We start from the raw sequence: 17,006 nt of genomic DNA, 5'->3' as shown, positions 1-17,006 counted from the left end.
ACAGCCACGGACATCCTTCCTGGCAGCTCAGCATTCTTCCACTTCCTCAGTTAGGAAATGGCCTGGCTGAGTGGCATTGGCAAGAAGAGGGATAATGTCTGTGTATTCACAGGTGTGTTAGGTATGGTAGAACTACACATTAGTTGTCTGTCCATCTGGGATGTCCAGCCTGGCTTGTAAGAATGCACTGTTGGCCTTTGAGTGACCTCAGCCCTAATGCCCAGAGTGGTGGGTCCCTGGACTTCATTCCTTTTCTTTTTTTTTTGGGTCCGGTCATGGGGCCTGAACTCTGGGCCTGGGCGCTGTCCCTCAGCTCTTCAGCTCAAGGCTAGTGCTCTACCACTTGAGCCACAGCTCCACTTCCGGGTTTTTTCTTTTTGCTTATGTGGTGCTGAGGAATCGAACCCAGGGCCTCATGCATGCAAGGCAAGCTTCTACCACTGAGCTACCTTTCCAGCCCTGGACTTCATTCTTGATGTGCAGCATTTGGCAGATAAATTTTAAAGTTAAGGCATTTTATTTTTAATAACTTTTTTTTTTGAGACAGTCTTGCTATATGGTCCAGGCTGGCCTCAAAGTCATGAACTTCCTGCTTCAGCTTCCAAGTGCTGAAATTAAAGGCATGCATTACCATTCTTCCAGTTAAAAATTCTTTTTTTATATTTCTATTAAAAATTTTCCTAAAAATGTTTTTCATAGAAATTACTTGTGTGTGGGTGTGTGCATGTGCGTGTGTGTGTGTGCCAGTCCTAGGGTTTGAACTCAGGGCCTGGGTGCTGTCTCTGAGCTTTTATGTTTAGAACTGGCACTCTACCACTTGAGCCACAGCTCTACTTCTGGCTTTTTGGGGGGATGGTTAATTAGAGAGAAGTCTTGTGAACTTTTCTGCTCAGGCTGACTTTGAACTGTGATCCTCAGATCTCAGTCTCCTGAGTTAGCTAGGACTAGAGGCCTGAGCCTCTAGGACCATATAAATTGTTTTAAAAGAAAAAAAAAACTTCCTTGTTTTTTCCTAGAACCTTTGAGACAGTAACTCGTGATTTCTTTTTTTTTTAAATTTATTTTATTTTATTTGTGAACATACTGTACAGAGGGGTTACAATTACATGGGCAGGGGTAACTCGTGATTTCTAAATATGCAAAAGTTCAAAGATCCTCTACTAATATATTCTTCTCTAATTATTTAAAAATTAGAAATACTAGCCACTAAAAAGCATTTGATTTGCAGTAAATAAAATCTCTACTCTCCCAGCATTTGTGTAAGCCAAGATGAAATTTCCATGTTTGTCATCGATATGTTCTCATTGTTCTTAAGGGATTTCATCTAAATGTTTTGCTGTCGTTGGCAAGACACAGCCCAAATGTGGTCTCAGTGATGTGTTCTGTTAATGTCAGCATTGGAACCAAAATAATCGTACTTACTATTTTTTGCCAGAATTTTTGCATTTCCACTAATGTTTGTATTTCTTGACAATTGTACAACATTGTTAGCTCTCATAAACACAAGAAAAATGTAGCATCTCTGTGATGAGTACCTTTTTTAAAGCATGAGACATGCAGATACACACCACACAGACATACCAGACAAACACACATCCACTCACCCTAGAACCTCAAATTGAAAGGTGGCACTACATCAAAATGTGAGGCCCATTATTTGTATGCTTTGAGGAAAAGGTCATGCTGAGAACATGTGTTTTCATTTGTTTCCCGTTGTCAAGAGCTGGAGGATAGGGAATATTTTAATGGATAATTTATCCTTACCCACAAAGCATCTACTCTGTGGGTTTCTGGGGTAACGGTTATAAACACCACACAATCATATTTAGTTAGGAATCCACCACATAACACTAAGTCTGAGTTTACAGGGGAATGCTTCAATATCCTCAGTTAATCAAGTTATTTTTCTAAGATTTTGCTTACTAGTACAGTAGGGTAAAACTGTGGAAAGGCACTTTTATTTTCTTAGAGCAGAAAGTATCAAAATGACTGTAGAATTTTCTGTTTGAACCAAGAAGGAGAGAGCACAGAGAGCCACTGGCTTCCTGGTGGACCCCTTCCAGCTGTGCTGGCTGGTCAGAGCCCATCAGCCAATCAGTGAGAAAGCTGGATGCGGAGCTTGTTTACCAGCATCAATCACATCCTGACTCTGTGTCTCCCTCCTCCTGTGTGGAGCAACGGGAAGCTGAGTGAGGGAACTCGAATACAGGCCTAAATAAACTACGAAACAGGGACACAGCGCAGCAAATGATGTTCTGGGCAGTTTTAGTTCATCTTTAGCCACAGGTAAGAGATTCTGCTTTGTGATTGGAGGTTAAATTGATTTCTACCCAGTTCCTTGCTTCTTCTTCTTCTTTTTTTTCTTCTCAAAACTAGTAGATTAAAAGCCACAGAGAAACGATTTTTTTAATGATTAAAATACCTTCCTCCTCTTATTACTAGGTATTTTACACTCAACAAGTAAAAAGCATGGTATTTTTATGTAAGGAAAGGGTGAGCCCAAGTTAAATTAAGACAAAAGTTTTATAAGGTCTAGTAACATTATATCAGGTGTTGAAATTAGAACCTGAAACATTAGCTCTGTGTCTTTGGACAATATAAATGTGTTGCATTGTGAATCTATTTACTTGTTAATCTTTCAGAAATCCATGTTTTAGTGTGTTCTTTGGCTTCTAAACTCATTCATTTTTTAAAAAATTTAACTCGTTTATAAGGTCTTGCGCATCCATTTAAGTGTGAAAGCCAGTTCCTTCCCGCATATTTCTCTTTGGAAGTTCTAAAGTTTTCTAGAGATTAAAGAGGAAAAAAATTCCTACTTTGTCTTTGTTTTGTGTTTAATTCTATCTTGTTAGCATTCGAGTAAATACTTTAGGAAACTGTATTTTGATGCTATTCATAGGATTTTATTTTTCTTATTGCTTTTCTGTGTGTGTGTGTGTGGGTTTGTGTGTGTTTGTGTTTGTGTGTGTGTGCCCATGCGCATGCGTGCACTGTCCCAGTTCTTGAACTCAAGGTCTGGGCACTATCCCTGAGCTTTTTGCATAAGACTAGCACTCTATCACTTCTGGCTTTTTTGGTGCTTAGTTACAGACTAGAGTCTTATGGACTTCTTGCTCAGGCTGGTTTCTAACTGAAATCTCAGCCTCCTGAGTAGCGAGGATTATAGGCATGAGCCACTGGTACCTGGCTCTTTTCCTCTTTTTATTTGACATCAACTAGTTGCATTTTAACAATTTTATTTGTGTGTATAGTCTTGATCATGATGACCCTTTTACCATTTCCCCCGCACACACACACCACTTCCCAAACTAGTCTCATCAAATCTCTTTGTTCCATTTCACACATGTATATGGAGTGTTTTATCTGCATTTATCTCCCCCCACCATTTATCTCCCCATTTGTCTGCTCCCTTCCACTAATCCTTCATCTTAGACATGTTACAATTTCTTAATGTTCTTTTTTGTTTAAATATGTTAATTGTTTAAAGAGATTCATAAAATTTTTTAAAGTAATCATATAAGACTGCATTGTGGTTTATATACTGCTTTCTGTTGTTAAATTTTCCCTAACACTGAGGTTTTTTCAGTTTCATTTATTTTCTATTTTTAAGCGTCTACTGGGGAAAAGTGTGCCTCCCATTTGAAAAATGGCTACTCAGGGATTTGGTGGTTCCCTTGTATGTGATAGTCTTCAGATTGGTGCCATGTACTTTCATTCGCAGCCAGAGGATTCCTTGCATACTTGAGACAGCTCTGCTCTTGATTGTTATCCTGTAGTTGGATTTCTCAACCCTGGCACTCTTGGCACTTTGTTCTAGAGAATTCTTTTTGTGCATCGTAGGACCTTTAGTCTCTATCTCTGGTCACTTAACCACTAGAGCCCCTTCCTCCCCACTTGGGACAACCAAGAAGTACATTATACTTTACCATTGGTGAAACATTGAAATGTGGCTTCTGGATTATTCTGGGCACTGAAGAGTTAAGGAGGAGGCCAAACTCTAGTGTATTTGCAGATGTAGACCATTGCTCATTTCCCCCCCTCGCTATTCTCTTAGAAGCTTCTGCCAACCATGATTCATGGAATGACTTTTTTTGAGCTAAGAAATCTGTGGCTCTTCAGTTTCTTTATTTTCTTTCTTTAGCTAAATGTGTTTTGGTTTTAGCAAAGTGTTTAACACAGTGGAGCTCTCTTAAAACAAAATAATACATATAAGGATACATTTTTCCCTGTAGACAGTTTTAACAAAGCCTGGGAAGTCTTCCTGCCTGGTCTTTGTTGTGTTCCTGTACCTCCCTGTCCAGCAAATGCTCTCACCCCTGAGGAAGAGGGCTGTAGGGCACACATGCTACCTTGAACAGCCCTGGAGAACACTAATGGTTTGATAGCTGGCATTTTAGAACTTCTTTTGGGGAGGGAAAAACTGGGAGGGATTGAGGGAAGAGGTGACATTGTTCAAAAAGAAATGTATTGGCTTTGTTTTGTTTTGTTTTGTTTTTGCCATTCCTGGGGCTTGAACTCAGGGCCTGGGCACTTATGTAGCTCCATACATCCATTTTAAATCAATTTTTAAAACATGAAAGAAAAAAAAAAACTTTTCCATAGTTCCTAAAGCACATTTTGATGTGTAACTATCTTCTTTCTTGACAGATCGCAACGAACGAAATAAACCAGAGCATCGTTCTTCAAGGTATGAATTTATAGTATTTCATAATCTAGTATAAAATTCCTCATTTGGACAAATACTGTCTGGAAGTACAACCAGATCCATGTTAGAGTTTACTGTTAGATTGAAATCTTCTGGGACATTCAGAGAAGCTTCACAAGGAAAATACTTTTAATTTCCTGAATAAATCTGCAAGATTCCCAACTCTGGAAGATGTTTTACTTTGAAAATTCCTATCAGTGATAGATCATGTTTTCATAATATTATTTTCTTCTCATCTCCTTCCTTTGGTCCCTTATTTTCCTCCTGTCCTTGTGAACCACTGTTTTGTTTTTTTTAAGTATTTTTTAAGTATAACATTTAAGTATTTTAAGTGTTTTATTACGTATTTAAGTATTAAATATTAATAGTGCTACTTGCCTAATTATAAAACTAATATTTCATTGTGAAAAAAATACACAGAATGAAACAAAAGCAAAAAAAATTAACTTGCCTTCTATTAACTAGCTCACTACAGCTACAATGTTGTTGCATAATATATATACATCTATATATTATGCATATCCAAATAGATTATTTTAAGTTCTTTTTTTTTTTTTTGTCATGGGGCCTGAACTCTGGGCCTGGTCACTGTCCCTCAGCTCTTCAGCTCAAGGCTAGCGCTCTACCACTTGAGCCACTTCCGGGTTTTTTCTTTTTGCTTATGTGGTGCTGAGGAATTGAACCCAGGGCCTCATGCATGCAAGGCAAGAACTCTGCCACTGAGCTACTTTCCCAGCCCTGAGTTCCTCCTTATTCTAGATTCCATCACTTTGATTTTGCATTTTATGTTGTGGGAATTGATAAGCTGTGAAGAATGCATTCATTATGTTGACTAGTCTGAAAAGCCCAAACCCTAATGCTTTTTAAGGGAATCAAACCCTAGAATGTGTTGCCTTCAATGAAGAAATACATAAAATTTCTGAAAAATCTATTATTTAGACTAGAAATGCACTTTGCAGAAATTGCAAATCAAAATAAGTAAGACCTCATGTGAGAGAAGAAAACAGCAGGGTATTTAGAATTTTGACTTTTTTCCCCTCAGGTATAATGTACGTATACTAAAGTTTACTCTTTTGTATATAGTCTTGAGTTTTGGCACACATATAAATGTTTTTACTATCATAACCACAAAAAAGCTGGGTTGTTTCTTCTTTTGGGGGGGTTAGATACTGTGACTGAACTCAGTACTTGAAGTTTTCATTCATTGGCTAGCATTCTACCAACTGAGCCATGCCTCCAAACCCATAAAACAGTTTTTACACCTGATTTGTGTGTGTGTGTGTGTGTGTGTGTGCACGCGCATGCACGCGCATGCATGCATGTACACGTGCTACTCATGGGCTTGAACTTGGAGCCTGGGCACTGTCCCTTAGCTTTTTTACTCAAGGCTAACACTCTACCACTTGAGCCATAGCTTTTTAGTGGTTAACTGAACATAAGAGTCTCATGGATTGTCCTGCCTGGGCTAACTTGAAATAGTAATCCTCAGATCTTAGCCTTCAGAGTAGCTAGGATTATAGGAGTGAGCCACCAGCAGCTGGCTAAGAAGCAGAAGTGAGAGTGCATTTAGAGCATGTAGAAGTATGGGTGACAGGAAGTTGGAAGGGTGAAAGATAATACATTGATAAAATTCAGTATTCAATGTACATTCTTATACTGAAACAGTAGACAACAGAAAAAGGTGGGGGAAATGTAACTTGACACATTGTTTAAAATCTTGAAGATTTAGATCATCATAAATTCACCACAATGAAGAATTTGTGATTGTCTCTACCTCCTCCCAAAGAGATTTGCTTTGATCTTGTTGCTTTGGGGACAGATGTGAGAGCTGGCTTTAGAGACTAGAACACAGATGACACCAGCAGAGTTGTTCCTCATAAATGCTCTGCCCTACTAAGAGGAACCATGCCACCTGGAGGAATAGCTGACTACAGGTCTAGGGTAGAAGAAAGTACTAGATGAGTCTGAGCTCCTAGTTGAGATAGAAAGCAAGAAAGTATCAACTGATAGAGTTGTGGGATCAGGCTTATTGATTTGTATTTATCATCTCAGATACTTGAGAGGCAGATAATGAGGGGAACATGGTAGTTTGAAGCCAGGCAGGGCCCTATCCTTACAAAATTTGCTGTAAATGAGTGGGCATGTCTATAATCTCAGCTAGGAGGGAGGAATAGGTAGGAGGATCAAGATCTAAGGCTAACCTAAGCAAAAAGCCTGAGACTCTATTTAAAAAATAAGGGAAAGCAAGCCAGGTACTGGGTGGCTCACAACTGTAATCCTAGCTACTGAGAAGGCTTGAGATCTGAGGATCCTAGTTTGAAGCCAGCCTGGGCAGAAAAATCTGAGCCATTTATCTTCAGTTAACCAGAAAAAAGCCAGAAGGTGTGGCTCAGTGGTAGAGTACCAACCTTGAGTGAAAAAGACAAGCAAGAGCCAAAGACCCTGAGTCAAGCCCTAGTACTGGCAGACAAGAGAGAGGGGTGGGGGGGAAGCTACCACCTTCATCAGGTCATTAACATATCACTATGTAACAACCTGCAGCATGTGCCTCCAGGTGACGCCATCAGCAGTACACACAGATAGCACTTATTGTAGTACTTCTTCCTAGCATCTTAAAAAAAAAAAGTGTCTAGCAAGACACAAAGAAAATGTGGTATATAACACAGTAGAGTTTTATTTAGTTATAAAGTTAAAATGATACCATTTGCAGGAAAATAAATGGAATTAGAGCCTGTCATTTTAAGCATAATAAGCCAGATGAGGACAAATAATAGCATAATCTCTCTCACATGTGGTATCTAGATTTTAAAAAGACATGAAAGTAGGAGGGGGACTGTTAGGAAAGAGGGAGAGAGCAGAAGAGAAGACAAGAGAAAGAATGAGGGTAAATAGGATCAAAGCCTGTTACATTCATGGATGAAATGTCATCAGGCAGTCCAGTATTTTTCCACAATTAATATGCACTAAGAAAAGATCAAAGAGCTGGGAGCGGTTACAGAATGTATCTGTAATCTCAGCACTCATGATACTGAGACAGGAGGATCACAAGTTTGAGGCCAGCTTGGGCTGCCTAGCAAGACCCTTTCTCAAAAACCCAGGGGCTGGGTATATAGTTCACTGGTAGAGCATTTGCTCTACCATAAGGTCCTAGGTTCGATTCTGAGCACCATTTAAAAAAAAAAAAAAAGATCAAAGCCAGCCACCGATGGCTCATGCCTCTAACCCTAAGTTACTCAGGAAGCTCAGATCTGAAGATCACAGTTCAAAGCCAGCCCATGCAGGAAAGTCCATGAGACTGTTATCTCAAATAAACCACCAGAAAACCAGAAGTGGTGCTGTGGCTCAAGTGGTAGAGTGCTTGCCTTGAGTGAAGAGCTGAGGGATAGTCCTCAGACCAAGTTCAAGCCCCACAACTTACCAAAAAACAAAAAAGACATTGGCCACCAATTGAAGTATGGTTTGTAGATGCTATTTGTGAAATAACTAAATCAAAGAGATGGGGGACAAAGAATGGCTCAAGTGATAGAATACCTGCCTAACAAAGCTCAGTCCCTGAGTTCAAACTCCACTACCTCCCCCTACCCCTGAAAAGAAATCCAAGCAAATAAGTACATAAATAATATTGGATAAAGGAGTGCCAACTATATTGAAGGAGAGAAAGAGAAGTGTCAATATTTTCTCCCTGCAGATTGGGTAGAACACTGAGCCTGTTTTCACCAATAGCAGCAAGGAGCAATGCCCTGTAAGAAAGGAAAAAATATTTCTTTGCAACAAAATCATTGTTTTCTCTCTAGGGTGTCTGGCAAGATTGGCAGTGATCTATTCTTCTGCCATCCTTAGGGAGGGAGCCCCCTCCCCCACCAGCTGTGCATCAATCAGATTAATACCTGCTGCATCAACCGAGCAAGATGCAGAAAACCATAAACAAAAGTCACATACTTTGTTGGCTTTTTGGTTCTCCTCAGGCCACTCAGCAGCAAGAATGACAGGCTCAAAGCCCAGCAAGAAGGAAAATTCGTTTCTTATGTTTGTATTTGTTTGCAAGGCCAGACAGCCTCTAGCTTTCACAATGAGCAGTGGATGCATTGAGTACATCTGCTTGTTTCTGTCCATGCTGGGATGTCAAGGTGAAGGACAGTTTTACCATGTATAGAGCAACGCAGAGCCCCAAGCTGAAAAGTTATTGTTTATGCAGCTTTTAGAGGCACGAAGGGTACCTTTGATTGCTTGGGGGCGTTTTTTGTTGCTGTTTTTTGGATTTTTTTTTTTTTTGCCTATTACTGACTATGGTGGATGTCAGAAATATCTAAATTCATGTCTCAGCCTTATTAGTGTGCAGATGGCTGTCCCACAGAATGCTCTTCTGTGCATCATTGGTATGTCAGGAGATGAATGTGTATGCTTAGCAAGCATGATGCTCTGGGTGAGGGGTGCCAGGAAGGTTGGTAGCAGAGTGTTCTAATACCAGAAGGAGCCTGTGAATTGCTGTCTGAAACAAAATGAGAGACTTCCAGTGATCTACTCAAAACTCTGTGATACGTTCAAATGTATTCTAAAACTCCAGGTGGGAGCTATACTCAGCATTAGATTTGAATTTGAATTTGTAACTTTCTTTCCCAGACATGGCTATCCATAATATCTAGGAAAAAAGAAGTGTCATGGAATAGCAGTTGGGAAATGAATTAGTGGGAAATAGGAGCTAAGGAAAATAGAATATGGAATCCTATCCCATAAACACACATTAGGAGCTCTTTTTTACCACCCTTCCACTTTTGAGTAATAGAACTCAGTGACTTACAGAGTAGCTGCTTCAGCTCAAGTTTACAGTGTTAATTTAAGTTTTGTAATTTTAAGTTTTGGTTTCCCTAAAGCCTTTTTGAAACTACCTACCATAATCCTCTTTGATACTGATAGATAAAATTCACTAAAATTGGATTCTTAAAAAAATCTCAAAAATCAGAAAGTGAAAACTCAACACAGTTGATTCTAACTCATCTAAGGATGAGTGAAAATAAACAAGGTAATTTTGAAGATCAAGAAGGAGGTGAGATGTTGTACGTAATTAAGACAGTGTTACAGCACTGATGGCTCACACCTATAATCTAGCTACTCAGGCAGCTGAGATTTGAGGATCATAGTTTGAATCCAGCCCAGGCAGGGAAGTCCATGAGACTGCTCAGAAAAAGCCAGAGTTGGTGCTGTGGTTCAAATAGTAGAGTGCTAACCTTGAGCCTAAGATGCTTGGGGAATTGTGCATAGGCCCTGAGTTCAAGCCCCAGGAGCAGCTTGTGCTTGTGCACACGATGCGCGCATGCGCACACACTCACTCACACACACACACACACACACACACAAAACAGTGTTATATCACTAAGCAGAGAAGTTGGTGATTGGGATAGAATAGAGAATCAGCATACAGGAAAAATGTGGTTCTATCTCAACTGACTAGATAGAGATGATAGATCTGTAGAAAAAAATGGCAAAAGATTGTACTAGAGCATTTGGTTATCCAGGTTTTTTATGTTTTTAATTTTTTATTATTATAAAGTTGATGTACAGAGGGGTTACAGAAGCCAGATTAAACATTGTCATCCCTTCCCTTGCATATTCAGGTTTTTAAAAATCCACATGGAGTCTAGGCTTTTGGACTACTTACTTGGGAGTTAGAGATTGGGACCAAGCCAGACCAAGCAAAAAGTTCACAGACCCCATGTCAACCAATAGCTGAGTACAATGGCATATACCTGTCATCCAAGCTACACAGAAGACTGAGATTCAGAGGATCTCAAGTCTAGACCAGCCCAATCAAAAAAGTTTTGAGGCTCCCCTTTCAACAGAAAAAGGTAGACATTGGCTTTCATCCCAGCCACAGTAGGAAACACAAACAGGAGAATGAAGATCCAGGGAGTCTGGGCAGAAAGTGAGATCCTATCTCAAAATAACCAAAGTATGGGCTATAGACTTGGCTCAGAATAGCAGACCACCTGCCAAACACACACACACACACACACACACACATATACACACACACTCACACACTCACTCACTCAATCAACATGGAGTTTATGATGTAAGAATCTTAAGACATGAAAGTAAGCAAAACTGAAACATTTTGAAGAAATGTGTTAGAATATCTTTATGATGCAAGAAAAGTTTTTTGCTTGTTTGCTTCAATCCTAAGGCTTGAACTCTGGGCCTGGGCTGTGTCCCTGAGCCTCTTTGTGCTCAAGCCTAGCGCTCTGTCCCTTGAGCCACAATGCCACTTCCAGCCCTTTCTGAGTAGTTTATTTGAGATAAGAGTCTCCCTGACTTTTCTGCCTGGGCTGGCTTTGAACTGAGACCCTGAGATCATCTTAGCCTCCTAATTAGCTAAGATTACAGACGGGAGCCATTAATGCCGGCTAAGAAAATATATTTTTTCTTACTTTGGCAGTGAAAGATGTGCTGGCTGGCTGAGATGTAACTCAGTGGTAAAGCACTTGCCTAACATGCATGAAGCCATGGGTTCAATTCCCAGAAAGAAGGAGGGAGAGATGGGAAGGGGGAGGAGAGATAGGAGGATGAGTGGGGAGGAGTAAGAAGAGAGGGAAAGGCCTGTGAAGAGGAGGAGGAGGAAGATGCAAGCATGATCAATTGTTGCCATGTCAGAAATCTCCAGCCTGACTGGGTCAAGTATGTCTGAGACTGTGTCATTTGGTACAACAGTAAGGATGAGTGTAGGACCCTAACAGGATTCTTGCCAAAGCCAGGCCAAGTGACCTAATGAGAGGATGGAATGGAGATAGTGGAGGGTGAAGGACCTGACCACACAGAAATGGCAGTTGATTGGGTATGGAGGATGGAGACTTCTTGCTAAGGTGACTTGGCCTTTGTTCAAACGAGATTTTACAAAGAAGTGCACAGATGGGCCAAGGTGCCTGACTATATTTGGCCAAGCAAAGAGCCTTTTGTCAGCCCAGAGTAGCACTATTTGGATAAAGGAGCTACAGTTATGTGTGATAACAGATAAATCTCAGAAACATAGTTTGAGATGACAAATAACCAAGTTGTATAAGGACAGGAACAGGAGGATACCATTTATACAAAGCAGAGGTCGTCAGATGGGCATGTCAGACCTGCCAGCTGTTTATGAATCGGTTTTGTAGGAACTCAGCCATGCCCATTTGTTTGCATATGGTCTGTGTCTGGGCTCACAGCAAAACAGCAGAGTTGTTAAAAATGGGGAGCAGGTTGGGCCCTGGTGCTTCACGCTTGTAAGCCTCACTACGCAGGAGGCTGAGATCTGAGGGTTGCAGTTCAAAGCCAGCCTGCACAAGGAAAGTCCATGAGACTCTTCTCTCCAATTAACCACCAGAAAACTGCACATGGTGCTGTGGCTCAAAGTGGTATGGTGCCGGACTTGAGCAAAAATTCTCAGGAATAGCACCCATGCCCTGAGTTCAAACCCCAGAACTGACAAAAAAGAAAAACAGAAAAACAATAAAATATTTTTTTAGAAAAGAAAACAGACTAGATGACAAAAGATGACATGTTACTCACTATATTTTTTTCTATAGTATGTCTATTTTGGCAGAGTTTGAACTCAGGGCTTCATGCTTGCTGGGCAGGTATTATACCACTTGAGCCATGCTCCTCACCCTTTTGCCTTAGTCATCTTTCAAATAAAGTCTCACATTCCTGCTCAGACCAGCCTGGACCAGGGACCTCCTAATTATGCCCTATAGTTGGGATGATAGGCGAGTGCCCCTATACCTAGCTATGAGTTGTGAAGGAGTCTCACAGAAACTTCCTGTCTGGACTGGCCTCCAACCACTGTCTTCCTGATCTCAGCGTCCCAAACACCCAGAGGCATGAGCCACTGGGACCCAGCTCTGAAATGTTCATTTCTGAAAGCAGAAGATTATGAGGAGGGAATAGTGAAAAATGTTCAGAAAACATTCCTGTTTCATCTCGATGTACAGTCCTGCTCCCCTGTTACTGCTTACAGAAGCTCTTCTCATTCTGTGGATTTTTATTTACTTTTGCTGCAGTGTTACACAAGTAACCCATCACAACCTTTCTCTTTTTTTGTCGTTTTTCTTTTTCTTTTTTTGTCTGTCATGTGGCTCAAACTCTGGGCCTGGGTACTGTCCCTCAGCTCTTCAGCTCAAGGCTAGCGCTGTACCACTTAAGCTACAGTGCCACTTTCAGTTTTCTGGCAGCTAATTGGAGATAAGAGGCTCAAAGACTTTCTTTGCCCTGGCTGGCTTTGTACTGTAATCCTCAGATCTTAGCCTCCTGAGTAGCTAGGATTACAGGCGTGAGTCACCAGTGCCCGGCAGACACTGCCGGACACATTATGAGGCCTCTCCTTCCCCATAATGTTACTGAAGTGACCCATCCCCACTCAGAGAGGGGCTCAAACCCAACCTGCAGCGTGTAGCACCTAGCTCAGTTTATTCAAAATCAAGAGCTGTGTTGCAATCAAGATGGTGTTGCAGTCAGAGCAAGCACTTCCTGGGTAAAAATCACAGGGTCTTGGTTCTTTGCTTTGGTGTCCTGTTGTTAGTTGATAAAGATGTTGAGCATTTTATATTGGCACTTTGTCATCACCACAATATAGTTCTAAATAGTATAACTAAAAAGCAAAAGATGTTGCTTGAGTTTTGTTTTTGTCCTTTTCTCTCTCTCTCTCTCTCTCTCTCTATGTGTATATATATATATATATATGTATATATATATGTATGTATGTATATGTATATGTATTAAAATGCCCTGCTCTGCTGGGCTTAGTTCATCTGTGATCATGCTGTAGCACTTCTCAGCCATATGCTTTGATTCCTGTATTTCTATAAACTATAGCCTGGGTGCAATTACTCTCTGGCATTATGTTTTGTAAGCTATAAGAGAAACATTACTTTTTCTGTAGCATCTGTAACGCTGTAAACAAGGTAAAAAATTAAAGTGTATATAGGCTTCGTGGGGAAGGGAAGTCCTTTGGCAATGGAAGAACAAAAGGATTTAATGTTTCATGTCATCCTCCAGAGAAATATGTATGTTGTACAGTTTTATTGTGTTTTTAAGAAATATGACATTTGCATCTCCCCCTAGTGGGATGGCAATGCAAATGAAGCATTTATGTTGGGTATCAGCTGGGTAAATTGGAAAGCTCTCTCAGAGACCTGCCCCTGCCGTGGTACTTAGTGCAGGGGCTTCTGTAGGCTGCTTCAAATTAAACCATCAGCACACAGCAGTTAGGTGTGGAAGAACAGCTGGGTTTGGATTGATCCCTTTTCCTCAGCTTGGGCGTGTGTGTGTGACCGCCCATGTCTCAGCAGCCCAGGGAGAGCATGGAACTCCTGGCCTTTAAATTCCTTCCTCCTGACTCTTTCCTCACTTTCTCATGGGTTGTATTTTACATTTGTCCTTCACCTCTCTGAGGAATAATCTAGAAGTGGTTATTTATACTGATCTGCAAATCTGTATTGAAGCACCTTAGCTGCGGGAGCTGACTCACATCCATGGTCCTCTCTCTGTCCTCCTGTGATGGTTTTACTACAACTAGTAAATGTCCTTGTGCAATCAGACTTTACATTTTTATTTAAATATTTCCCTTACTGACTTTATTTTTAATGTTGGCTATTGGTTAGGACTAGAAACCACAAAAGCATACTGATTCCTGGAAGACTCTTAATTGGAAACAACTCGTGTTCAAAAACAAAAGCAAACAAAACCAGGAACTAGTGACTCATATACTATATTCCTTGCTATTCAAGAGGCTGAGATCTGAGGATTGTGGTTTGAAGCCAGGTGGGCCAAGAAAGTCTGTGAACCTCTTATCTCCAATTAATCATCAAAAAGCTGTGGCTCAAGTGGTAGATGCCCTAGCCTTGATTGTAATAGCTCATGAATAGTGCCCAGATCCTGAGGTCAAGCCTCAGGACCAACACAGACTCTTATCTTCTATTTAACATACACATCACACACACACACCATTTAGTAACACACACACACACACACACACACACACACACACACCATTCAGTAGCCTAGTTACCTCCTATCCCATTACACTCTTCATCCGACCCTATCTTATTCTATGATAAAAGCCTTTCCCTAACCAGATATCTGGTCTGGTAACCAGCAGGGCATTTTCAGCACTGAGAGCTAACTTGTGGATTAGCGTCCTCTTTACATAACCAGTCAGAGCCTTTATGTCTGCCCTGGTGACAGGATTTTGCCACTTCTGACCTTGTCCCAGTGGTAGATTACCTCTCCAGAGACACAGATAGCATTCCTGTATGACACTTGTAACTGCAGTACAATAAGAGCCACATACCAAGAAGGACTCTCTGTGTCCTCCTTCTTTGGTCATTTAGAGAATAAAGGAAATAGAAGGGGGGCTGGGAAGGTGGCTCAGTGGTAGAGTGCTTGCCTTGCATGCATGAGGCCCTGGGTTCAATTCCTCAACACCACATAAGCAGAAAAAGCTGGAAGTGGTGCTATGGCTCAAGTGGTAGAGCGCTAGCCTTGAGCTGAAGAGCTGAGGGACAGCGCTCAGGCCCAAAGTTCAGGCCTTATGACTGACCAAAAAAAGAAAAAAGAATAGAAGTATTGGTTGTCGCTAAAGCTTCGGAGTAGAATTGTGTGTGTACACAGGACACACATCCCTCAACTGCAAAATCTGTTTCCTTTAGATAATGCTATCCTTGGCCCAGGGAGGCTGCTAGGGGATCTCCAGGCAGAGCCTGAAGTTCTTCACCATCTCTTTCTGGGTGGTTTCTCTAGTAGGTTCTAAAGAGAAGCTCCAAGTAAGAGGTCCTCAGAAATCCAATCTCATTCTTCAAAACCTTTTTTTTTTTTGTCTGTCGTGGAGCTTGAACTCTGGGCCTGGGCGCTGTCCCTGAGCTCTTCAGCTCAAGGCTAGTACTATACCACTTGAGCATCAGTGCCACTTCCGGTTTCCTGGTGGTTTATTGGAGATAAGAGTCTCAGGGACTTTCCTGCCAGGGCTGGCTTTGAACTGCAATCCTCAGATCTCGGCTTCCTGCTCCTGCATAGCTAGGATTACAGGTGTGAGCCTCTGGGTCTTCAAAACTGTTCCATGTGGGAAATTCTAGCTTATTGAGTTAAAAACTGGAGGACTGACGTTCTAGTCCAGCCCAGGCTGAAAAGTCCTCATCTCCAAAAGAATCAGGAAGGGTTGGGAATGTGGCTTAGTGGCAGAGTGCGCTTGCTTCGCATGCATGAAACCCTGGGTTCGATTCCTCAGTACCACATGAACAGAAAAGGCCAGAAGTGGCGCTGTGGCTCAAGTGGTAGAGTGCTAGCAAAAGAAACTCAGGGACACTGCCTAGGCCCTGAGTTCAAGCCTCAGTACAGGCCAAAAAAAGAAAGGAAGGAAGGAAAAGAAAAGAAATCCTAGCTTCTTATTGAGTTAAAAACTGGAGGACTGAGGTTCCAGACCAGCCAGGCTAGAAAGTCCTCAAGAGCTCATCTCCAGTAGAATCAGAAAAAAAAAAAAGTTGGGTTTGGGTGTGGCTCAGCTGAGCAAGCACCAAGTCCTGAGTTCAAACTCCTGTTGATAATCCTAATTTGACTTTAATATCCTTTTGTTACCAAATGTGTTCTTGGTATTCCATGGAAAAGTTTTCCAATGGCTTTGCAATAAACGGAAACTAGCTGGCAGGAGGGCTGCTAGCCGAGCTTGTGTAATGGAGACATTTCTAAATATTTGCAGAAAAGCTTTGTGCCTGCACACTGCAGGAGTTGCAGTTGCAGTTCCCAGAGGAGAACAAAACTTGTGTTGTCAGAATGAACTCAGCCTTTTTCCATGTTTCCTTTACATTCCTGGCCTACTCCTCTGCTTTAAGAACTGCTTGTTTTTGAAGGGTCTGGTGCAGTGAGTTTTTACAAATGTATTTGTTTTTATTAGTAAAATAAAGTTTGTTAAAGCCCTTAGTTCACATAAGTACATGGACTAGGTTTTGCTGTTTTGTGTATATGTAGTATCCTGTTGTTATTTTCTCAGCTAATTCAATCAAACTTATTTATTCTAGCTTAGACATCACTGAATATTTAGTAAAAGAGAGAAGGGGTTACTTGATCTAAGACTTTTTTTTTTCTGTTGTTGGTGGGGCTTGAACTCTGGGCTTGGGTGCTGTCCCTGCGCTCTTCAGCTCAAGGAAAGAGCTCTACGGCTTGAGGCACAGCACTACTTCCGGTTTTTCTAGTGGTTTATTGGAGATAAGAGTCTCACGGACTTTCCTGCCTGGGCTGGCTTTGAACTGTGATCCTCAGATCTCAGCCTCCTGAGTAGCTA

At 41.2% G+C, this 17,006-nt stretch overlaps 1 protein-coding gene across 2 annotated transcripts in view; it reads left to right on the top strand.

Annotated features, from left to right (window-relative positions):
- Positions 1 to 2,257: 2,257 nt before the first annotated feature.
- Sh3d19 (SH3 domain containing 19) overlaps positions 2,258 to 17,006 on the top strand; it is a 72,149-nt gene continuing 57,400 nt past the window's right edge. Inside the window, exons 1-2 of one of the 2 annotated variants that reach the window (XM_013029795.1) lie at positions 2,258 to 2,286; positions 4,648 to 4,687. Coding sequence is in view for 1 of the 2 variants with exons in the window: in XM_013029794.1 (XP_012885248.1) it covers positions 13,174 to 13,205 (32 nt within the window). In the remaining variant the exon portion in view is untranslated. Of the gene's footprint in view, positions 2,287 to 4,647; positions 4,688 to 13,168; positions 13,206 to 17,006 lie in introns of those variants that run through there. The other variant, XM_013029794.1, reaches the window with a different exon arrangement.

The sequence above is a fragment of the Dipodomys ordii genome, unplaced genomic scaffold (assembly GCF_000151885.1).
Source record: "Dipodomys ordii isolate 6190 unplaced genomic scaffold, Dord_2.0 Scaffold122, whole genome shotgun sequence".
In the NCBI taxonomy this organism is placed as follows: Eukaryota; Metazoa; Chordata; class Mammalia; order Rodentia; family Heteromyidae; genus Dipodomys; species Dipodomys ordii.
The sequence above is the reverse complement of the archived record's forward strand: the minus strand, read 5'-3'. Positions and strand labels throughout refer to the sequence as shown.